This window comes from Microcebus murinus, chromosome 16 (assembly GCF_040939455.1).
Source record: "Microcebus murinus isolate Inina chromosome 16, M.murinus_Inina_mat1.0, whole genome shotgun sequence".
NCBI lineage: Eukaryota > Metazoa > Chordata > Mammalia > Primates > Cheirogaleidae > Microcebus > Microcebus murinus.
Genome location: NC_134119.1, coordinates 60,538,311 through 60,562,085, shown reverse-complemented (window position 1 = coordinate 60,562,085; position 23,775 = coordinate 60,538,311). Strand labels below are relative to the sequence as shown.

At 55.3% G+C, this 23,775-nt stretch overlaps 1 protein-coding gene across 1 annotated transcript; it reads right to left on the bottom strand.

The window, feature by feature from the left end:
* Window positions 1-332: 332 nt before the first annotated feature.
* Window positions 333-23,760, bottom strand: CATSPERG (catsper channel auxiliary subunit gamma). The gene is made up of 29 exons (XM_020283188.2): window positions 23,588-23,760; window positions 22,035-22,318; window positions 21,893-21,946; window positions 18,338-18,482; window positions 17,975-18,101; window positions 17,730-17,799; window positions 17,018-17,173; window positions 14,027-14,198; window positions 12,746-12,883; window positions 11,419-11,478; window positions 11,096-11,215; window positions 10,480-10,530; window positions 10,251-10,380; window positions 9,209-9,320; window positions 8,265-8,423; window positions 8,068-8,180; window positions 7,100-7,313; window positions 6,724-6,786; window positions 6,430-6,628; window positions 6,217-6,335; window positions 5,940-6,020; window positions 5,792-5,848; window positions 3,440-3,596; window positions 3,166-3,229; window positions 2,990-3,085; window positions 2,570-2,659; window positions 1,031-1,123; window positions 838-937; window positions 333-753 (listed from the first exon to the last, which is right to left on the bottom strand). The coding sequence occupies exons 1-29, from the start codon at window positions 23,727-23,729 to the stop codon at window positions 532-534; spliced, it is 3,588 nt and encodes a 1,195-aa protein (XP_020138777.2). The 5' UTR covers window positions 23,730-23,760; the 3' UTR covers window positions 333-531.
* Window positions 23,761-23,775: the final 15 nt, after the last annotated feature.

Below are 23,775 nucleotides of genomic sequence, written 5' to 3'. Positions count from 1 at the left end.
ACTACTTACAACTGAAATAAAAATCCTCACCTCTCCAGAGTCCCCTCCTTAAACCACTAAATAGGTGTTGACATTCAGAATATTTACCAACTGTTACAACCGGGGCACTGAACAATCGGAACAGATTTAGAAATCACAGTCATGGGCCTGGGTTGTGGAGCATTCTGCTGGCCATGGGGAGGTCTGGGACACCTGAGGACAGGCTGAGCTGACGAGCACACAGAGAAGCCACTGTTCAGCAGCTGGCATGGAAGGACTTTGATATTTTAATGATCGGCGCAGCTGTGCTCGTACAAACCAACTGAATATGAGCCCTTATGAGGACCCACAGCTGGCCCTGAAATGAGGCTTTATTTGAGTCTGAACAAGAAGTGAACATTCAAACAAAACAGAAAGGCCTGGGCTTGGTGACAGGCTGCATTTCCAAGATGGGCCTAGCAGGGGAGGTGTGAGTGTGGGTGGGGGCTAGGCCAGGCAAGAGGCTCAGATCAACCAGTCCTTCTTCCAAATTTGCTTAGGTTCAGGTTCAGGCTAACGTTTAGCCTTGGCCTGTGCTGCCGCGGGGCTGGGCCCAGAACCTTGCGACGGTGTCGTGTAAGATCTGGAAGAGGAGCCATAGGAGTAGTAGCTTTCTGATGCAAGGATGTTGTTGATCTTAAAGCGGAGAACGTTGCCAGCCTTAACCATGAGGGGCCATATGAGGCAGAAGATGACGTATAACATCACCAGGCCCAAAAATATGCTGGCTGACACCTGCAGGCAGCATACAGCAGGCATTGGTGGGCAGCCTGGGGGCCCCAGCCTCCCCCCGCGGGGCAGCCCCTGGGCAGCGCTCACCATGACAATAAAGGCGGCCCGAGAGGCGCTGAGCGGGAGCCCGTGGATGTGCAGCAGGAAGGTGAGCTGGTAGTTGCAGTATGTGCTGTTGTCCACACCTCTGCGGTGGATGGGGTACAGGATTCAGGGAGTTGTCAGGTACCCCACGGGACACCCCCAACCCCCCCCCACCTGGGCCACAAGCCTGGCTCACCTATTGCTCACCAACACCTTGAAGAAGAATTCGGGGGAGAAGATGCTCTCGGGAATGATGTCATAGCACGGGGAGTTCTGCAGACACAGCCACCTGCGAGCCCAAGTTCAGGCACTTGTGCTACCAACCATGCCGAGTATGTGCTCACCCTGATTTCTTCCTCTACCCTACACACTTGGGGTGAGCACCAACTTCCTGCATTCATTCATTCATTCTTTTGTTCATTCTTCCAATAATGCTCGCTGAACACCTACCCTGCAGCAGACTGTTTGTTTACTCATTCATTCCCTCCTGCTTCGCACGGCCATATGCCAATGCGTCTGTTACTCTGCACCCACGCAGCTTACCAACTGAGTGCCTATTGTGTGCCGACTCATTCATTCCTTGCTGCCTTCATTCTTTCATGCCATGAATACAGCTTGAGCACTTACTCGGTACAAAGTCACATCTTTCATTTATTTGTTTTTCAATAAACACAGTTAAATACTGACTACGTGCAAGGGGTTGATTTGTTCACTCACTCACTGCCTTCATTTGCTCAGGGCATCAGTTTTTCCCACCACTGAATCAAAAATAGCTATTGAGCCCCTATACTAATTTGTTCCTCTGCAGTTTTTTTTTGGTTTTTTCTTTTTTGAGACAGAGTCTTGCTCTGTTGCCTGGGCTAGAGTGCTATGGCATCAGCCTAACTCACAGCAACCTCAAACTCCTGGGCTCAAGTGATCCTCCTGCCTCAGTCTCCCAAGTAGCTGGAACTACAGGCATGCGCCACCATGCCCGGCTAATTTTTTCTATATATTTTTAGTTGTCCAGCTAATTTCTTTCTATTTTTAGTAGAGATGTGGGTCTATCACTCTTGCTCAGGCTGGTCTTGAACTCCTGACCTTGAGTGATCCTCCTGTTTCGGCCTCCCAGAATGTTAAGATTACAGGCGTGAGCCACCACGCTGGGCCAATTCCTCTGGAGTTTTATTTATTCATTAATACCTCTGTTCAAATGTCAATAAATGCCTACCATGGATTAATTTATTCATTTGTTCATTCTCTCAGTCAATAAATACTAGGTTGAGCCTATGCAGGACCTGGTCCTTGTAAGGGAGACAGACTCCACATGGGATGGGGACAGGCCACAGTGCTCAGGGCTGCGATTGGGGGGGATGGGCAGAGGGGTCAGTGTGGGATGGGAGGCGTGGGCAGATGGGTTGAGTTCAGGTAGGGCGCACTGGCAGAGCTATAGGGCCAGGATGGGGGAGGCACAAGAGACCATGGGAGCCAAGACGGAATGACTATCCCATCCTCAAGCAGAAAAGTGCTCCTGGACAAAGGGGCATCTGAACTAAGGCCTGAAGAGACGGTGGCAGGGACCAAGCATCCCCGAGTTTCAGCTTACGCAAAGGCCATCCCCATTTGAGGAACACAAAGGCAGTCAGTATTTGGCTTGGGGATCAAGAGGCCTCCCAGAAGCAGAAGGATGGGCAGACCCTATGGATTGTGGGCAGGTAGGGGGCCAAGGGGCCTTGTGGCCAGATGGTGCACTTACTGGATGCCTGAGCTCCGATGAGACATGACGTGGAACGCCATGTCTTTGGTGGTTACTTTGCTGTCGGTGGTCCAGATGAGGCTTTCAGTCCTGCGCAGGACTAGGTCAGCTCAGCAGGGGACCAGGTGCAGCCTGGCCTGCCAGCTTAGAGGCCTGCCTCCCCCTTAAACCCGGGGAGAGCAGGGGCGGAGCCTTGAGTGGGTGTGGCCTCTCTATGTGGGCAGGGCCTCGTGTGTGGGCGGGGCAAGAGTTTGCCAGCGGGGACCTAGGAGCCTCACTGTGGGTGGGGCCTAGATGGGGGCGTGGGTATAGGATTTGCAGCCGGGGTGAGAGCCGCTTGGCTCGGAAGTGGGAGGGGCCGCAGGGGAAGAAAGGCAGGCTATGCTGGGGTTGCAGGGGGTGGGGGCCCACTGTGATTACTTGTCCTGGGGGCTGTTGTAGCGGTAGATTTCCTCCTTGCTGTAGTCCCTGATGCTCTTCAGCGTGGGCCCGCCGCCCACCACCTTCAGCACGAAGCTGCCAGGGGCAGAAGTGCACATGCATCCCTCCTCCCACCTCCTCCGCCTGCCCTACCCCAAGGCCAGCCATGTCGTTACCTGCCCTGAAAACTGCCAGAATCTCCCGTCACCAAATCTTGAATCAAGAAGAAGGGGTAGAAAACTGGAGTCGGAGGGCGTTGAGAGCAGGAGAAGAAATTAGCTTGGCCGGAGAAGTGGAGGACGGAGAGGGGAGGAAAGAGAGGGAGTGGAAGACCGGGGATAGGAGCAGAGGACGGGTGGGCCGTGCGTGGGGCAGTGTGCGGGCAGGGAGAGGGCAAAGCGGTGGGGCAAGAGGGCACAAACTCCAGAGAGGAAGGCACTGGACACACACTGTCACGGTAGAGAAAGCAGGGCATCTCGGGGTCCGCGTTCATGCAGTCAAAGTAGTGTTTGTTCTCCTGGTGGTTGTACTTAAGCGTGTAGGTGATGTCAAAGGCCAGGCGCTTGCCTGGGGGGCAGCCGATAAGCACAGGTAACATCAGGGTGCCCTGAGAAGGAGAAGAGAAGCCTCACCTTGAAGGTGGCCAGGGTCTCCTCAGGCCCCACCAGACAGGGAAGGGGGACAGGAAGGACAACTTGCCTCCTACACACTACCATTACCTGCCTGACTCACCCGCACCACCAGGGACAATACGATTGTCATCATCATTAAGCAATACTTTTTAAAATATATATATATATTTTAGTTGGCCAATTCATTTATTTCTATTTTTAGTAGAGACTGGGTCTTGCTCTTGCTCAGACTGGTTTTGAACTCCTGACCTTGAGTGATCCTCCCACCTTGGCCTCCCAGAGTTCTAGGATTACAGGCGTGAGCCACTGCACCCTGCCTAAACAATACTTTTAATAACTGCGAACACTTAAGTGGCTCTTACTGTGTACAAGGCACTGGATGATGTTCTAAGAGCTTTACATATTCAAATTTATTTAATCCTCAAAATACCCCTGTGTGGGCCAGGCCAGTGGCTCACGCCTGCCTGTAATCCTAGCACTCTGGGAGGCCAAGGGGGGCGGATTGCTTAAGGTCAGGAGTTTGAAACCAGCCTGAGCAAGAGTGAGACTCCGTCTCTACTATAAATAGAAATAAATTAATTGACCAACTAATATATATAGAAAAAATTAGCCAGGCATGGTGGCGCATGCCTGTAGTCCCAGCTACTTGGGAGGCTGAGGCAGCAGGATGGCTTGAACCCAGGAGTTTGAGGTTGCTGTGAGCGAGGCTGACTTGAGGGCACTCACTCTAGCTTGGGCAACAAAGCGAGACTCTGTCTCAAAAAAAAAAAAAAATAGCCCTGTGTGGTAGAGACTATTAATATCCCCATTTTAGGGATGGCAAAAGTGAGACACAGAGAGGCCAAACAACTTATTAAGCATCCAAGGCCACACAGCTAGTAAGTGGTAGTGTTGGGATTGGAACAGACAGGTTAGCTGCAGCTGCCTCTAGAATGAGACATACAAAACTGCTGACAGCTGCACCAATGGAACCCCAACTCCTAGTCAGACTGTATGGGTCTGAAGTTGGACCTGAATTCTCAAATATTAGGCCTGCAGGAGCATGGGATATGTAAGGGAAGTGCAGTCCGGGGTGGGTGTTAGGGAGCTGAGAAGCCCCTTGACATTGCCTTCAGAATGAAGAGCCCCTTGGCCCATTTCAGGGAGAGGGCACGAGGGCTTCGCCCACTTGTCAAAAGGGGGTGAGCATCTAGACACTCTGGGTGGGCCTGCTGGTGGCTGGGGAGAGGGTCAGTGGCCATAGATTAAGTGCTTCCCTGCCAGGTGTGGGACTCCACACCTATTAGCCCCTCACTCACTGGGAGGTGTGATGGGCATCTAAGAGTCAATCACTTGGGAGGTGCTGATGGCACCTCTATCCCTCCAGCTGTCAGGCTAAAAGCCTGGAACCTTCTCTCTCAGCCGCCCACACCCTGCCCATCAGGATGTCCTGTTATTCCCTCGCCTTGGAGAGAGATCCAAAACTCACCTCTGCTCCCCACTCACTGCTCTGCCCCTTCCCTCCTTGCCCTGATTCAGTCGCGCCTGCTCCCTGTTGTTTCTTTAATCTAATATGTAAAATCTCATGTAATGCAAGGGTTCAGGGGCTCTTACAACACGCTTCTTACTGCCCAGCGTCATTCCAAGCCAGGAGGGAGGAGCACTGGGGTCTGCTGGGTAGTGGCCAGGAAAGAGGATGAAGACAAGGACTCTGTGTCGGATCCCTCCTCTACCGCTTGGTGGCTCCCTGGGTTACCCCGAGCGGGTATCTGTGCCTCTCTGAGCCTCAGGGTCTGCCTCTGCGCAGAGCAGAGACTGCGTGTGTAAGCGAGGGCAGAACCAAGGACCCAAAGCCGCGAACAAAGAACATGTGAGTGAGCAATGTGTGAACTGAGGGCCAAGCTGGTTGTCACGCCACCTTTGTGCTGATTGGAAAAAGAGGCCCTAACCCTCACTTTACTTCCCCTGCAAAAAAGTATCAGAAGGAACATGCACGCTAATGTGCAACCTACACAACCGTGAAGGCAGCTCTTGCTCAAAACGGGAATGGATGAAAGGAGTGCGTGGGTGGGTGGCGAAACGAAATTATGATACATTAGCGGGATTCCCAGCGGGAGCTCCCGGAACCAGCCCCGTTGAAACCCGACCTCTACCCTCCCCTCCCGGGGCCCAGGACCCCAAGCTCCAATACCTGCATGCGGGGCCCATGGTGCGTGTACTGGAAGCAGTTCCCGGAAGAACCCAGCACCTGTGGGTAGGAGCAGGTGATGACGGTGAGCCCCACGAGCCCAGTCTTTTTCATCACCCTGCGTCCCTCCCCCTCCAGGGCTGGACCTTACTTTGACACTCATGGAAGTCTTCAGGAGATGGTGACCGCTAATGCCCTGGTCATAGCAAAACTCTTTCTCCTTGAGCGTAATCTGGAGAGGCATAAATGAAGGGGAGAACAGGCTTGCCCGAGGAGCCAGGGACGGTGCAGGTAACCCACAGCTGGGGCGGGTGGTCCCCGGGGACGGGCAGGAGAAGGCGGACTTCCACTTCCTACTCAGAAGAATAGATCAACAGCTCCTGCTATCACCGCTCCCACCCTGGCACCGCTTCCCCGCCAGGCCTCACCGTGAATAGCACCGAGTTGCGATTGATGAGGACCTTCGGCTTCACTGTGGCCTCGATGCAGTTGGGGTCGGCCAGCACCACGCCCACGCTCACCGGGCTGCGCTGGGTGTAGGTGACTTCTGCAGGGGGAGACGGACAGGCTCAGGCCCCGCCCTCGGACGCAGCCCCGCCCCTCCCGCAGGCCCCGCCCTCCCGCAGGCCCCGCCCACAGACCAGGTGCCAGGGGGAGATATAAGTCGTTGCCCAGCGCCTTCATGAAGATGGTGAAGTTGTATATCATGCCCTTGTCCAGGTAAATGCGCTCGGGCAGCTGGGAGTCGGGCTCGAGGTCGTAGATCTTTTCGTAGCTCTCCATGTCGATGTGCACGCCTCCCACGCTGCGCCAGTTGCTCGCCAGGTAGAAATAGTAATCCTGGCGGAGCCGTGCGGGGCAGAGTCGGCGCCGGGGTGACCGCGAGGGGTGTCCCCGCGCCGCCCTTTCCGCGACTCCCAACCCTCTGCACGCACCTCGTCGTGTTTCTTGTTCTTCCACCAGCGCCAGGTGGGGTCGTGCACCGGGTCCGCGTACGGCTGCAGGGACCGCCCGGCACAGTGAGCGGACTGGGGAGGGGACAGCTCCCAGGCGAGCGGCCTCCCCAGACCCCTTCCTAACCCAGGTGCAGCCCCTAACCCAAGCAGAAGATGCACACGCGTGCCGCCTGCTTTCTACCCAAAACGGCCACTTCGCCAAAGCCCTGTCCGCGTAGCCCCTCCTCCAGCGCCCCGGCTCCTCCCCGCTGTCCCCCGCGCTGCGCCCCGGCCGCGGCCCTGCCCTCCACGCGGTTCCGCAGCTCATCTCAGACACAGCCAGGCCGGACCAGCACGCCCGCCGCGAGGCGCCCACCTTGTCGTACTTGGAGTGCAGCCAGAGCAGGTAGTAGACGAGGCCCTGGTACACGGCCAGCGAGTTCTCGCTGTGGAAGCCCGAGGCCTCCAAGATTTGCGGCGGCCGCGCCCGGTAGCGCTCCTGGCGAGTGAATCTCTGTGGCTTGGGCAGGTTCCGCAGGTCCATCTCCTTGAAGGGGCAGAGGTCGGTGAAGGACAGCATCAAGTGGCTCCTGGGCAGCGGCAGTGGGGGACGAAAACTGTTTCCCACCTCTGTGCTGCGACTTCCCAAATCGAGTCCAGCCCGGACCTTCCTCCTCGGCTTCAGCCCTGGTGCCCAGTGTCCTCAGAACACACCCCCTTGGACGTCCCTCGGTCCCTCAGAGCAGAGCCCCCCCCCCAGGCAGTCCCCAGTTGCCTGTCTGCATGACCTCCTAAGCACTGTCTGTTCCACCTCCCCCTTTCTCCTGCCACCCCAGCGCCCGGTCCCTGCCCCCACCCCCAGTCCCACCTCCATCTGCCTCCCTGCTCTGACCCACCCTTTACAGGTGACCAGAGAGATCATTAGGGAACACGCTAAGTTCTGACCCTGTATTCCCTCCCCTTCATGCCATCCCGGCTCCCCAGGGCGCTCAAGATGAAGTCTAAGTCCCTGCTCCCATGACTCCTGCACTCTTTCTGCAACTGTTCTTCAACCCCAGTCTTCTTTCCTCCTCAGGGCCTTTGCACCTGTGGTTCCCCCTGTCTGGAACACTCTTCCCCACCTCTTCACCCAGCTAACTCTGCCTTGCCCTTCTTGTCACAGCCCATGCGCCCTCCGCCCAGGCTGCCTGGTGCCCATCCTTTAAGCTTCGGTAGGTGCTCAGCTCCCCCTATGACAGGCCTGAGGTCCTCCGGGGTTGGCTCGGTCCCCCTCTCAAGAACGGCAGCTTCATGAGGACAGTTCTGGAGTACTCAGACTGCCGCCGAGGACCAGCGTCTCCTCACCCCTGCCGCTGCAAGTGGTAGCGGTTGTCCTGCATGTACATCAGCACCTTCTCCACGGGCACGGGCCACTTGACCAGCCGGCCCACCCGCTGGTCGTCTGTCAGGTACACCAGCTGCAGGGGGAAGGCAGGGCCAAGTGAGCTGGTGTCAGCCATCCTGTGGCACCTAAGTGTCCCCTTACGGGCCCCACCCAGCACCTGGTTTAATTTGCCATCGTCATAGAAGAGGGTCACCATGGTCTTGGTGGTCGCGTAGAGGGAGGACTTCTGCATCATCTGCAGGCTGAGGCTCACGTCCCAGCCCTTGGACGGGAACAGCTTGTACAGTTGGTAGCTGCCCTCCAGGAGGTACCAGATCTGAATGCACGACAGCAGGATGTGCGGGTATGAGCCACGGGCACCTCAACCCACCTCTCCCTCTGCCCAACGATGACCCTGTTGTTTTAGGGGTCAGGCTGGGGAGCTCCAGCTGGCACCCAGTGGGTCCCCATTCCTTTCTCAATAGTGCTGACTCTACTTCCCAGAGCCCAGGCTCTCACCATTGCCTTGGCCTCAGTTTCCCATCTCTGCACTGTTGCCCTGCCTCACACACGTCTGAAGGAGACCTCACCCCCTCTTCCTGAGCCCCAACCTGGGAGATCCCATCTAGCCTGCAGGATATCCGCCCCCATGTGGCCTCCCTGACATCCACACCCACACTAGGCCAGTCCCCTCCCCTGAGCTTCTGTAGGTACTGTTTTCCCCGCTACAGCCCTGAGCACTCTGAACTGTCACCGTCTGGGAAGTCTGTCTCCCAGCTGGACTGTGACCCTGTGAGGACAGGGCCCAGGGCTGACTCAGTCACCACTGAGCACCGGATCAGGCATACAGCAAGTGCTCAATATGTATGGAATGAACTGCACAGTGGAATGAACAAGGGCCCCCGCTGGGAATCAGATCCTGGCTCAAGTCTTGCTTTGCTGTGTGACTTTGGAAAAGACACTTATTCCCTCTGCTGTAAATGGAACTCCTGCTGCCCTTCCCCAGGGTCCCTGAGCCAGTTCCCTCCCATTAGCCCCTTTGTCCTGCCTGGGGGAGAAGGGAGGCCCCTGGGGATTGGGGGTGGGCAGACAAACAGTAGGGAAAAGGGAAGGGCAGCCCACCTCCTCAGTCTCTGTGACAATAGCCATGTCTCCAGAGAAGGATCTAACCAGGTAACTGATGGACTGTTCCTTAGGGAAGTCTGCCAGGTAGATGAAGTTTTCCAGGTCAGCGCTGCAGGGGCAGACACGGAGAGCTGGGGGCGCTGGAACAGCTGGTCACCCGGTCATCTGCTCCCCCTACTCCAGGCCTAACACACCCAAGAAGCATGTACTCAGTGTCCCCACTAGCCTTGCGAGAACATGCACAGGGAGCCTGGAATCCTCACTTCTGCCCCCACCCCCGAGCCTGTGGGTGCCCTGCTGCCCTTAGAGTCTCCCCCTCGGTAACATAGGAGCATCCAGCCACCCTGGCAGTTTGCCGACCACCCTTGGAGGTGGCTCACGGGGGGTTCCTATGTTCCTGAGGGGTGAGAGGGTGGCTGGGTGGGAAGGATCCTAAACTGTCCCCAGAAAATGCTCTTCTATTGCTCACACAGGCTGGGTCCTTACATGAGGTTTCATCTTAAGAAAGGGCTCCCATGACTTTATTTATTTATTTTTGTTTTTGAGACAGAGTCTCGCTTTGTTGCCCAGGCTAGAGTGAGTGCCGTGGCATCAGCCTAGCTCACAGCAACCTCAAACTCCTGGGCTCAAGCAATCCTCCTGCCTCAACCTCCCGAGTAGCTGGGACTACAGGCATGCACCACCATGCCCGGCCAATTTTTTCTATATATATTAGTTGGCCAATTAATTTCTTTCTATTTGTAGTAGAGACGGGGTCTCACTCTTGCTCAGGCCTGTTTCGAACTCCTGACCTCGAGCAATCCGCCCGCCTCGGCCTCCCAGAGTGCTGGGATTACAGGCGTGAGCCACGCTCCCATGACTTTAGAATGCCGGCTTCCCCATCCCAGCTCTGACTACCGCAGGCCATGTTTTCCGCATGAGTCCTGATCACTTCTAGACTTGGGCATCCTTTGAAGGTTTGGTGACTACAGAAAGGGCCGTCACCCTAGAGGTGCTGGGGAGGCAGAATATGCCTGGCCTGCCTGGTGGGGGGGCCAACCTCTGCAGAAGGAAGTTGCCCCAGATGAACAGCAGGTTGTTGTAAGGGTTATAGAACATGCCCTTGGGTACCATCTCGGTGTCGGTGTAAGACTCTGTCCCTAGGATCATCAGGAACTCCATGCCTCGAGCTGACCAGGGCAAAAGAGGACACAACGGTGAGGTGGGGTCACTGAGGCCCCTCTTGGCCCAGGCCCACCTTGGAGACCACCTCTGCCTTCCCCTCCTACCTTCAGGGATGAATTCTGGGATTCTGTAGTGGATTTTCAGTTCGTTAGTAACTACAGGTGGGGAAAACACAACAAAATCTCCTGAGGCCCTCACCTTTCAAAACCTGAAGCTGAAGCAAGTCATTCACTTCCCGATCCCCCATGAAACCTTCCAGTGGCTTCTCGTTATTAGCCCTTAGAGTTTCATTATGTGAATTATAAAAAGGCATCGCCTCTGAGAGGCTATCATCCTCTTAGGGCAAAGGACTTGTCTCCTCTCACCCCTTGGCTGGGGGGATTGTGCAGTGCACAGCCTGTGCAACTGCACATGGTGGCCCTGTTCTCACTGCAGATAGAATAAAATCAAATCTCCTTATTGTGAGCCACAAAGGCCTTCCAGATCTGGCTTCTGCTCACCTCTCCAATCTCACTCCCTCCTCTCTCCCCTCTGTTCCAGTTACATTGGCGTCCTCTCAGTTTCTCCAGCCCCCCAAGCCTCTACCCTGTTCTCCACCGTGACATAGCAACGGTTCCCTCCCTCTGCCTGATGGGCACAAATCCTTCAGGATGGGAACACAGTCCAAGGTCGGGGCTCCTGCCTTTTTGCACCCAGTCCCCCTTGTGTCGCCCTGATTACTTATGCTGTAGCCAACCATCAGGAAGTCACGCTGGTCATTTGGGTACTTAGTCTCCACCAGCAGCAGGAGGTAATAGTCACCCGCGATGAATTCCGCCCAGGGGATGGAGCACCTGTCGACTGAGAGGAGAAGGGGAGTCCAGAGCAGCCCCAGTGCCCAGGGGCTTCTCAGTGCTGTGACTGCCATGCCCCTCCCCATAACACGCCACCCCTCACGAAGACACTGTCCTTCCTGTGACCCCCTCGCACCCTTCCCTGCGCTCCCACGCCCTCCAACCCCACCCCACCCCCGGCTGCAGACCCAGCTAGGGGGAGATTCGCACCTCCGATCTGTTCGCACACGGACCAATGCCTGGGGAACATCTTAAAGGACACGCGGCCATCTGCAGAGCAAGGCGGACTCATGCCCAGGCCGTTCCCGTCCCATCCCACTAAACCAACTCCTCCACTGCGCCCCTCATGCCTCCCCAGCCTTCAGTCCCTGGGATCCCAGGGGCAGACCTCACTCTGGCTCTGGTCACAGTGCTCGGCTCACGTCCGAGCACGTGACCCACAGTGGTTCGGTCAGCGTGCACCCTGGGATTTGCATTAGAAATAATAGGAAAGAGGCTGTTCTCATTCTCTTGGGGTGACTCAAACTGGTAGGTGATGTGAGCCCCAAGATCTTAGGGGCCATCTTTAACCCCCATGGAGGAGCAGCTACCTGGAAACGAAGCCAGATTACAGGGCTAATAAGAAGAAACCCTGCGTAGCACTCACCACATCCCTGGCCTGTTCTAAGGCCTTTGCATACACCGACTTATTTAATCTTTGTGTCCGCCCAATGCAGTGGACACCAGGACTGTCATCATCCCATTTTGTAGATGATTAAAGTGAGGTCACAGAGGTCAAGCCACCTGTGCAAAGGCACACAGCACGGGGATGATGGACAGTCTCTCTCCAGAATCTGCGCCATGATTACTATGCGACACGGCTGTGCCAAGAGACAGGGTCTTGGCGACATGCCCTTCAAGCCCCTTCATCCAGCCACGCTCCAAGTTGGGCCCTGGTCTTTTCATTTATAGAACTCCATAAATTCTTTGTGCTTAAATGATGTTTTTGGTTTTTTTTTTCCAGAGAGACAGTCTCACTCTTGTTGCCTCAGCTAGAGTGCCGTGGCGTCAGCCTAGCTCACAGCAACCTCCAACTCCTGGGCTCAAGCGATCCTCCTGCCTCAGCCTCCCGAGTAGCTGGGACTACAGGCATGCGCCACCATGCCCGGCTAATTTTTTTATGTATATATATATTTTTTAGTTGGCCAATTAATTTCTTTCTATTTTTAGTAGAGACGGAGTCTTGCTCTTGCTCAGGCTGGTCTTGAACTCCTGAGCTCAAACGATCTACCCACCTCGGCCTCCCAGAGTGCTAGGATTACAGGCGTGAGCCACCTCGCCCAGCCTTAAAGGATTTTTGAATTGGGCTTCTGCCCTTTGAAATCAAGCACATCATGAAAGATACGCCCTACCCCTACAAATGCATACACCCACCCACAAATCATAGCCCGGGACCCCTCCTGAGGGTACATGGTGAGGAGTCAGGGCCTAAGGTCAGAATTCTTGTAGGTGAGAGTATGGAGGGGTCTCGTGGGGTGCCCGAGGTCCCCACTCTTACCTGTGATGGTCCCTAAGTGGACAAAGCCCTCATTCTTGCCGGTGGTGAGGGCGATTACGTACTCGGAGCCGTTGCTGTGGAAATGCACAGGACACAACCTCTTGATGCACTCGGAGGCCAGGACTCGAACCCAGTTGCCTAGGGAGACCAGCATGGGGCCTCAGGCCCAGGTGGCTGGGCCTGGGGCCTGCGCCCCTCCCCCTCCTTTCCCTGGCCATAGTGAGCCTGTTGTCTGTCCCCTTGCTGAAGTGCCTGCTCAGTGTGGCGTCAGGGGCCCTTGGCAGAGGCACCAGGTGCTTTTGGGAAAGTTGCTCTACCTCACACTGTGTGCATGAGGATCAGGGTGGGCTGACCCCTCCCGTGAGGCCCCCTAGCTGGAGTGACTGGTTTTGAGCTGGGCTGTGACCAAACTGGGCAGTTCCAGCTTGTAACTGCTAACAAAGAGATGCTGCTCTCTCCTGCGGCCACTGAGGGGCATAAAAGTCTGCAGTTGCTGCGTGGGGCTGGGAGTCACCGTGACATCTTCCCGGAGGTGACTGTCTAACAGTGGCAGTGAGCTCCTGGATCCCACAGTCCCTGAGACCACCTGCTCCTGAGCTTCAGTGGCCTTTGCTTTGGCCTAAGCCGATTTTAATTTGGTTCCCGCACTGATAAAGTGCTCTGAGTGAGAAAGGAGAAAATGAAGCTGTTTGGGAACGCACATTAGCTAACGAAATGTAAGGTTACGGCAATGTCCAGTGACCCTATAAACTGACATTTCTCATTTCGATGAGGGAAAACTTGGAAGCAATAGGAGAGTTTTGGTATCATTTACAGAGGAGGCTGAGTCCACAGTGCTTTTCCTCTTTGGTCACCTCCTTGGTGGCTTTGCCACTTCAACAGCCTGACCGCCCGTCGCTGTTTCTCTCCCGCTGTCCTCTCGCACTGCCTCTCTCCTCCCCAACCCTGACGTTCTGTCTCTCCCCCTGCATCTCTCTTGGCATGTCTTCCTGCCACCGTGCGCGTGTGCACGTGTCTATTTCTCCCCGCTCCCTGCCCTCACTCACAGCCCCTCTTCCCACAGCCGGGTCACGAGGCCCAGGAAGGTCTGGGCGGAAGCCACTTGCCAGCAGGTACCGGGCAGGGGAGGTCCCTCGCAGGGTGGGCAGTGGTGATCGGGACCTTGGCAAGTCCCTGCCGCCCCGCACCCCGGAACCCATGGCAATTCCAGTCCCAGGTGCCTCAGTGGCTGGGTTCGCCGCTGTGCCCTCCCCCAGGCTTGGGCTGGCCACAGTTCCTCACTGCTGCCTCGGTTGCTCTCATGGAGTATGGTGTAGGTGCCCGTGAAATAGTAGACCAGCTGGTTCTGCCGAATGAAGAGCGTGCTCTCGGTGGCGATGGTGTCGAAGATGGTGGCTGTGAAGCCCGAGTGGGGGCAATAGTGGGAGCCTACCCAGCAACTGTCAATGCTCAACTGCAGGGAGCAGAGGCCAATGGTGAGCAGGTGGCCTTGGCCTTGGCCCCCACGTCCTGCCTTGGGGGAGGCTCCTACTCTGACAACTGCTTGGGAGGGACCGTGCAGCTGCTCCAGGGTGCTCTCCCCACTCACCCTGTAACGGCACTTTGGGGACCAAACGTCCCCAGTATGGGCCAGGGAAGCAGATGACCCAGGCCTGAGCCACTGCCGGCCTTGTGTGCCCCTGCAGCTGGGCAGTGCACAGCATGCTTAATGGCTCTTAGCAGTCCCTATGCCGGGGCCATACCCACATGGATACAGAGCATCCCATGCTGCCCTGCGTCCAATCAAAAAAACCCTCCAAAAAATCCCATGCTTGGCCCAAGGCACATCTTAACAATCCTATTCTACTGCGTATGCACTGGCAGGCCAACGCTACTGGAAGGCACTGGCCGATCACTAACACTAACAGCATCACTAACAGTGGGAAAGCCTGAAAGATGGAATCTAAATCTCATCAAGTTTTGGCCGGGCGAGGTGGCTCACGCCTATAATTCTGGCACTCTGGGAGGCCGAGGTGGGAGGATCGCTCAAGGTCAGTAGTTCGAAACCAGCCTGAGCAAGAGGGAGACCCCATCTCTACTACAAATAGAAAGAAATTAATTGGCCAACTAAAAACATATAGAAAAAATTAGCAGGGCGCATTGGTGCATGCCTGTAGTCCCAGCTACTCGGGAGGCTGAGGCAGGAGGATTGCTTGAGCCCAGGAGTTTGAGGTTGCTGTGAGCTAGGCTGACACCACGGCACTCTAGTTTGGGCAACAGAGTGAGACTCTGTATAGAAAATAAATAAAAAATAATAAATCGGGCCGGGCAAGGTGGCTCACGCCTGTAATCCTAGCACTCTGGGAGGCCGAGGCGGGTGGATTGCTCAAGGTCAGGAGTTTGAAACCAGCCTGAGCAAGAGTGAGACCCCATCTCTACTATAAATAGAAAGAAATTAATTGGCCAACTAATATATATACAAAAAATTAGCCGGGCATGGTGGCGCATGCCTGTAGTCCCAGCTACTTGGGAGGCTGAAGCAGGAGGATCGCTTGAGCCCAGGAGTTTGAGGTTGCTGTGAGCTAGGCTGACGCCACAGCACTCACTCTAGCCCGGGCAACAAAGCGAGACTCTCTCTCAAAAAATAAATAAATAAATAAAATAAATCTCATCAAGTTACCAGAGCTCACTACCAGTTTATAGGCAACATGGGATGTGATGGACTGAATTGTGTACCCCCAAATTCACATGTTGAACCCCTAACGTGACTGTACTTGGAGACATGGCCTTTGAAGAGGTGATTATGGTTAAATGAGGTCATAAGGGTGGAGCCCGATCCCCTAAGAGTGGCATGCTCATAAGAAGGGGAAGGGACAGCAGGACATGCCCGCTCCTCTCTCCACGCACAGAGAGGGGTCACGTGAGGACAAAGAGAAGGGTACAATGAACCCAGCTTCAGTGATTATCAACATTTTGCCTTTGTTGTTGCTGTCTCACTATTTTTTCTTTTGAAATATTTTAAAGAAAATGCCAGCCATCATATCGTTTGACCTGTAAATTATTAAAATACTTGAGGACGTATCTCTGGCCCTCTAACATATGAGGACTTTTAAAAAATAAAACCATGGGCTGGGAACAGTGGCTCACGCCTGTAATCCCAGCACTCTGGGAGGCCAAGGTGGGAGGATTACTCAAGGTCAGGAGTTTGAAACCAGCCTGAGCAAGAGTGAGAACCCGTTTCTTAAGAAAAATAGAAAAATTAGATGGCTGTGGTGGCATGCACCTGTAGTCCAGTGACTTAGGAGGCTGAGGCAGCAGGATTGCTTGAGCCCAGGAGTTTGAGGTTGCTATGAGCTAGGCTGACACCACACTGCACTCCAGCCCAGGCTACAGAGTGAGACTTTGTCTCAAAAAAACAAACAAAGAAAAACTCCACAAAATACAATGCCATTATAATACCAAGCAAAAATAGCAATAATCCCTTAATATCTAATACTAGGCCATAGTCAATTTTCCCCAGTTGTCTGTCTTAAAGTTGGTTTGTTTGGGCTGGCCACGGTGGCTCACGCCTGTAATCCTAGCTCTTTGGGAGGCCGAGGCGGGCGGATTGCTCAAGGTCAGGAGTTCAAGACCAGCCTGAGCAAGAGTGAGACCCCATCTCTACTATAAATAGAAAGAAATTAATTGGCCAACTAATATATATACAAAAAATTAGCCGGGCATGGTGGCGCATGCCTGTAGTCCCAGCTACTCGGGAGGCTGAGGCAGGAGGATTGCTTGAGCCCAGGAGTTTGAGGTTGCTGTGAGCTAGGCTGACGCCACGGCACTCACTCTAGCCTGGGCAACAAAGCAAGACTCTGTCTCAAAAAAAAAAAAAAAAAAAAAAAAAAAAGTTGGTTTGTTTGAATCACAACCTGACATAATGCATTGGTTGTTGATCTCCTAAGACTCTTCTCACTTGTAAGTCTGCTCCCTACCTGCCTCTCCTTTTCCAGGCAATTTCTTTAAGAAAATTAGGTCTTTTGTCCTATAAAATCTGGCTGTTCCTCTGGCCCCACGTATTAGACTGCTCAGGCTGCCACGATATAATACCATAGACTGGGTGGCTTAGGCCACGGGAATTCACATTCTCACAGTTATGGAGGCTGGAGGTTCAAGAGTGTGGCGCCAGTAGGGCTGGATTGTGACAGCCGTGTCCTCATGGTGGCCTCTCTCTGTGGGCGGTGGAGAGAGGAGCGGGCGCGCCCTGCTGTTCCTGGAGCCCCAGGCCCGCCACCTGCCCGCGCCGGTCACCTCCACGAGAGAGAAGTCCTTGAAGTTGTTGTCAGTCATCAGGATGTGCTTCTCGTTGGGAATGCCACCCAGGATTAACACAGGCGACTGGTTCACGGTGAACCACAGGGGCCTTGATGAGGCGTTCACAAAGTACTTGGGCTTTATGTCCATGAGCTGCCACGGAGGGGCAGGATTTACTTGACGGTCATGTTTAGCAGTTTGCTGCCACCTCTCCCACCAGAATGCCAGCTCTGTGACGGCAGGGATTTGCATCTGTGCATTCACTGCCGTGTCCCCATGATGCCACAGTGTGTGCTCATAAGTGCCTGCTGCATGAATGAATGAATGAATGAATGCTCCATGACTAAGAAGGTGGACACAGGAGTTAGGCAGACAGTTGCAAGTCACCTCCCACGTGCACATGCAAATAGTTCCATCTCTGTGGGGCCTCGGTTTTCTCCGCTTTAAAATGGGCATGTGAGATATGTCCGTGCAGCATGGTTGGAAACACGAAATGAAACGGGTACAAGAGTACCTCCCCTCGCAGGGTCACCGGGAAGACCTGACATGACTGTGTATTTAGTAAGCACTTCGCCCTGGGCCTGGCATGGAGTAAGTGCTCTGTGAATGGGACCTGCCACTTGGTTTGGAAGAGATCAGGGCCCCAGCCCAAGGCCCAGACGACCACCTTTAACCATGTCTCCTCCCCTTCCCACTGCTGGGCCCTCACCTCCTCTCCCACAGTGAATTGGATGGTGTTTTTCTCTCGCTTCAGGAAGCCGTTGATGTTCACGTGGAACCTGGCAGCAGGTGCAAGGCATGCGCAGGTGAGGATCCCGGTTTCAGGGCCTCCTGCCACAGCTCATAGCCACCTCCCCCATTCCGCCCCTTGGGTCTCCCCCAGGTTCCTTTGGGGATCTGGGGTTAGGAATTCCTCCCAGAATCTACCCCCTGCCCCAGCTTGGGGAAAGGTACTTTTTTTCTTGAATGAAGGGCCCTAGGCCATTGCTGTGGACGTGCACTTTCATGACCACGCTGCCGTTCTTGATGGGCATGGGCGTGTACCAGCTCATGGCACACACCAACTCCACCTCGCACGACTCTGCTGGGTGGCAGTGGGCACTGAGGCTTTTGGGGGCCTCCCAGCGGCCCCCTCCAGCCCACAGCCCACACGGGGATCTCCCTGCAACTCGCCACACCCATTTCTAGGCCATGGGTCCCACCGTGTGGCCCCATCCAGTCCTCCCTGTCCTCTCCCCCAGTCATGGGCTGCTCTGAGGCCCCCCGCAACTCCACCGCCCTGCCAGGTGTGGCCACTGCAGACGCCCCCAGGCTCACCTTTGTTGCGGAAGGGGGCTGCCTCCATCTGGATCTGCAGCTGCTCTATCTTCCAGCGGTAGAAGTTGACTGGGGACTGGAAGGTGACCAGCACCAGGGGCTTTAGCCCCGTCAGGTGGCCCCTGCGGACCAGGTTCTCGGAGGGCTGAGGATGAGATGGCCCCGCAGGCGTGTCCTTCGGATGGCCTCTGGGCAACCCCCACCTTGAGCCTCCCATTAGAAGCCTGTCTTCCTGGGCTGGGTAGGGACAGCCACTCCACTTTGGGATGGCTGGAGAACGTGGTCTAGGTTTGGGGCTGCAACTGGGTATGGGCCAGGCTAGGAAAGGGGCAGAAGGGCGAGGGGCTGTGGAGGGAGTCGGAGGTCTTCCTGGAGGAGGTGACTCGAGAGCCAGGGTTGTTGGACAGAGCATGCACGTGGGGAATGCACAGGCAAGGGCAGCTGCGATGGGCAAAAATGTGAAGGTGGGAGGGATCTGACACCCAGAACTGCCAGCAGCCTCTCCCGCTCCAGTGTGCCCAGTGCCACCGTCAAGGTGGGCTTGCCCCCTGCGGAAGACGCTCTGCCACCCCCACCCATCAGAGGACAACCAGGGTCGGGCCCTGGTGGTGGGAGTCAGATGGGGCAGGGAGACGGAAAGGAACAGAAGGGTGGAAGGACATCCACGGAGATGTCCCAGAGAGGCAGGATCCTGGCTGGGGACAGACAGAGGAGGGAAGGAGAGGAAGGACATTGCAGCTGCATAGAACAGCACGAGCAAAGGCCCAGGGGCTCTCCTGAGGGAAGGCTGCACTGGGACTGCTAAGGGAGGTGTGGGCTGGGCTGTGGGACGGGGCCAGGGATGGAACAGGTACAGCTACCTTTGCATCTGGCCAAGGTCCTCTCCATCCTGCCAACTACACCTCTCCCTGGCCCTGCCTCTGGGTTCCCAGTCACAGGGGACCAGGTGCTGGTGGGGTGGGGACCTCCTCCCAGACAGGGCAACAGTGGCTGCCACTACCCTGGTCCGGTCCCCCCTTATCTCCTGCCTGGGCAACACGGCAGCCTCCTCTCTGCCTCCCTGCTCCTGGCCTCCCTCCCATGTGGCAGGGGAGCCTGTGAAGGCTTGAGGCAGGTCACACCCCTCCCTGCTCAGAGCCTTCTCACGGCCGCGCCCCACTCAGGGTAAAGCCAAGTCCTCACCACGGCCCATGAGGGTGTGAAAATCTTTCCCCATCACCTCCCTGACCTCTGTCCTCCCGCACCCCCTCTGGCTCATGGCGATCCAGCCACACAGGCCTCTCCACGGTTCCTCATACACACCGACCTCTTTCCTACCTCTGGGCCATCGTGCTGGCTGTTCCCAAGGCCTGGAATGCTTTGCCTGGCTCTCCTTACAGTTGCCCCTTTTTATCATTTAGGTCTCTCCTCAAGCCTCTGCAGAGAAATCTTCCCCAATCTCCCCCACTAAAACAGTGTCCCCTCCTTTCTAATATTTATTTTAATTTCCTCAGACATTATTCTACTGTCTGCTTCCCTGGTAGACTGAATCCACAAGAAAAACCTGACCATTTCATTTATCATTGTATCACCTGCAACAAAAAGAGGGCCTGGTTCATAGCAGGTGTTGAATGAAGAGAAAAAAGTATTTTTCCCACATTTTTACAGATAAGGAGAAAAGGTTCATGGATAAAACGCTCTGGCCAGGGTCTCGCTCTAGTAACTTATTACCAACGTTCACTGAACCCTTTCTATGAACCAAAGGCCATGCTAACTGCTTCACACGTATTTAATCATTTTATGATTAATGTCATCATTTAATGACAATGCTAGTCAATGGCAGATCCAAACCCAGAGCTGCCACCTCCAGAACTTCAGTTCTGGACCACAACCTTCTATTGTCTTCAAAAAGCTTACTTGAGCCAAAACAATCTAGAAAGACAAGAAAAAGGTTGGAAAACCCAGACTTCCTGATTTGAAAACTTACTGCAAAGCTACAGCAATTGAGACTGTGTAGTACTGGCACAGTCTAGTACTGTGAGAATAGAATTGAGTCTAGAAATAAACTCTTACGTTTATGGTCAGTTGCTTTTTGATAAAGATGCCAAGACAACTTGATGGAGAAAAAATAATCTTTTCAACAAATGCTACTGGGACAACTGGGTATTCATACATAAATGTTGGACTCTTACCTCACACCATATATAAGAATGAACTCAAGGCTGGGTGTGGGGGCTCACACCTGTAATCCTAGCAATCCCTGGGACTATAATCCCTGGGAGGCCAAGGTGGGAGGACCATCTTGGTGGTCCTTGGGCTCAGGAGTTTGAGACCAGCCTGAGCAGTGAGACCCCGTCTCTACTAAAAATAGAAAAAACAAAACAAAACAAAACAAAACAAAACAACTAGCCAGGCATGGTGGTGCATGCCTGTAGTCCCAGATACTTGGAAGGCCAAAGCAGGAGGATCACTTGAGCCAGGAATTCAAGGTTACAGTGAGCTATGACTGGGCCCCTGCACTCCAGCCTGGGTGACAGGAAAACCCTTTTTTTTTTTTTTTAATTTTTATTTTTATAGAGATGGGATCTCGTTCTGTAGCTCAGGCTGGTCTCAAACTCCTGGCTTCAAGTGATCTTCCTGCCTGCCTCAGTTTCCCAAAGTGCTAAGGTTACAGATGTGAGCCATGGCCGCGCCTCGCCTAAATGAATAAATAAAAGGAAGTCCTGACACCTGCCACAACATGAATGAGCCTTGAAAACATGCTAAGTGAAAGAAGTTAGACACAAAAAGCCACATTCAGCCGGGCGCGGTGGCTCACGCCTGTAATCCTAGCACTCTGGGAGGCTGAGGCGGGCGGATTGCTCGAGGTCAGGAGTTCGAAACCAGCCTGAGCAAGAGCGAGACCCCGTCTCTACTATAAATAGAAAGAAATTAATTGGCCAACTAATATATATATAAAATTAGCCGGGCATGGTGGCGCATGCCTGTAGTCCAAGCTACTCAGGAGGCTGAGGCAGCAGGATTGCTTGAGCCCAGGAGTTTGAGGTTGCTGTGAGCTAGGCTGACGCCACGGCACTCACTCTAGCCTGGGCAACAAGCGAGACTCTGTCTCAAAAAAAAAAAAAAAAAAAAAGCCACATTCCAGCCAGGTACATAAAATGTTCGGAATAGGCGAATTCATACTGATAGAGAGTAGATTCGTGGTCTCCAGGGGCTGAAGGAAGAAGGGAATGGAATAGGGAGTGACTGTTAATGGGTACAGGGTTCGGGGATGATAAACTTGTTCTGGAATGAATAAAACAGTAGCAATGGTTACACCACTTTGTAAATATACTAAAAACAAACTGTACATTTTAAAAATGGTGACTTTTATGGTGAATTATATTTCAATAAAAAATATGGCCAAAAAGCTCACTAGAGCATCTATTAGGTGCCTCGTGAGGTGCTGGGAGCTATACACAGATAATCTTCTTGAATCCTTAAAGCCCTGGTGTTGGATGGTGCTACCACTATTAAAATTAGAGGTGGGGAAACTGAGGCTCACAGAATGAGCCCACCCATGCTGCACCCACTCACCTCTCCCTTACAGGAGTAGTTGATCTTCAGGAAGTAAGGGAAGCCCAGGTATTTCTGCAAGGAGAGGTTGGGCAAAATGTCCAGAGATTAGTGAGGTGCGGGTTCAGGACCCCTATGGTTCGCTTGACCCTGGTCCCCTCACCTCATCTGGATCGATGGTTGAGTCCACCAGCATACGGAACACGTCGCCTACTGTATCCACGAGCTCTTGAACCAAGAACCGGTCGCTCCCCAAATTCTCGCCTATTTTGTTATACTCGGTCAGGGCAACCTCCCAGGTGCACTGTCGGATATCCTCCATCGCCCACAGCCTCCACGAAGCCAATAGCGCCACCGTCAGTGTCCACTGCGTCCGCAGGACTCGGACTCTTGGCCACGCAGGCCCAGCAGGGGACATGGTTGGGCCGCACACAACGTGGCTAGAACCTGGAGAACGCGGGGGTCAACACCCGCGCGCAGGATGCCGCTCCCGAGCCGATTTCTGAGATCCCAACTGGTTTCTGCGCTTCCCACGACCCCAGTCTTTGAGCCCACCTCTGCTCTGACTTCTGCCCCCGCTTCTGCCCCTGCACCTGCTCCTGCCCCAGCCCCTGGCCCCGCCCCTGGCCCTGGCCCCGCCTCTGCTCCGGCTCCTGGCCCCGCCCCTATACCTGGACCCGCCCCTGCTTTTGCTTCTGGCTCCGCCCCTGCCCCCCTTGTAGGTCCCACCTCTGCAGTGACTCTGGGCCCAACCCCGACTGACGCTTCTGGCCGCGCCCCTGCTCCTGCACCTCGTTTTGTCCCGCCTCCTCGTCTCTCCCCTTAGCTTTGCCCTGCACTTGCTCCTTGCTCGACCTGCCGTCTGTATTCCGCCCCTGAACTTGGCCCGCCCTGCGTTCCTTTTCCTCGCTTTGGCAGAGCCCTTCCTACTTTTCACTGACACGCTCCTGTCTGCCGGCGCACCCTTGTTCTTCCACCTGGCGCGCCCGCTTCTTGCCCTGCCCCTCAACTTCTCTTCGCACCGCCCCTTTCTCCTCACTTTGACCCTGACCAGGAACCGGGTTGTATATCTAGCCTCCACCCTCTCCGGGTCCTCGTCCTGGACCCCCAAGTCCCACCCTGCCACCCGGTCCTTAGTGAGCTTTTCTTCCCACGCTGGCTCCTCGCCCCGCCCCTTCCTCTGGCCACGCCCCTGCCCGCCCCGCCCCTTCTCGCTGCAGGCCCTCGCTCGGCCCCTGGACTTCTCGCCGCTGGCCTTCCTCCCGCCGCGAGGCCTCGCCGCGCCTTTCTCTCTCTCCTTGCTCCGCGCCCTGTCCCCGCCTCGCCCCGCCTCGTTCCACGCTGGCGCTAGCTTCTTGGTCACCCCCTTCTCGACCCTCGCCTTCCTCCCGTGCCGCAACTCCTCTCCCCTCCTCTTCTCGGCGCCACTTCCCATGCCCCTGACTCCCGCCAGCTCTACGGCCCGCCCCCTCTGGCGCCGCCCCTGCTCATCGCCCCGCTTCTCCAACAGCTCGCTGCCTTCGCCCTGCCCCCTCTTCCCCGCGCCGGTCTTCCCCTTTCCCGCTGTGCCCGGCCCCACGGCTCTCACTCAGGTCTTTCCCTTGCTTTTCCCCTCCCCGCCTCCCCCCGCCCCTCCCCGCCCCGTCCTAACCCCTCCCCGTCCCCGCCATTTCCCCCGCCCCCCGATGGCACCGCCCTCTCCCCGCCCCGCGGTACCAGTCGCTTGGTTAAAACCGGTCAACCGTCGCTTGGTCTCGCCAGTCCCGCCCCTCTTGCCCGGTCCCAAAATGGCCGCCTGCACTTCCACAACGACTTCCGCCTTTGAGGAGGCGTGTCCGCGACGCGCGCCCGTCGCCATGGTAACGCGCCGGCGCCCGGGGCTTGCTGGCGAGGAGGGGGCGGGG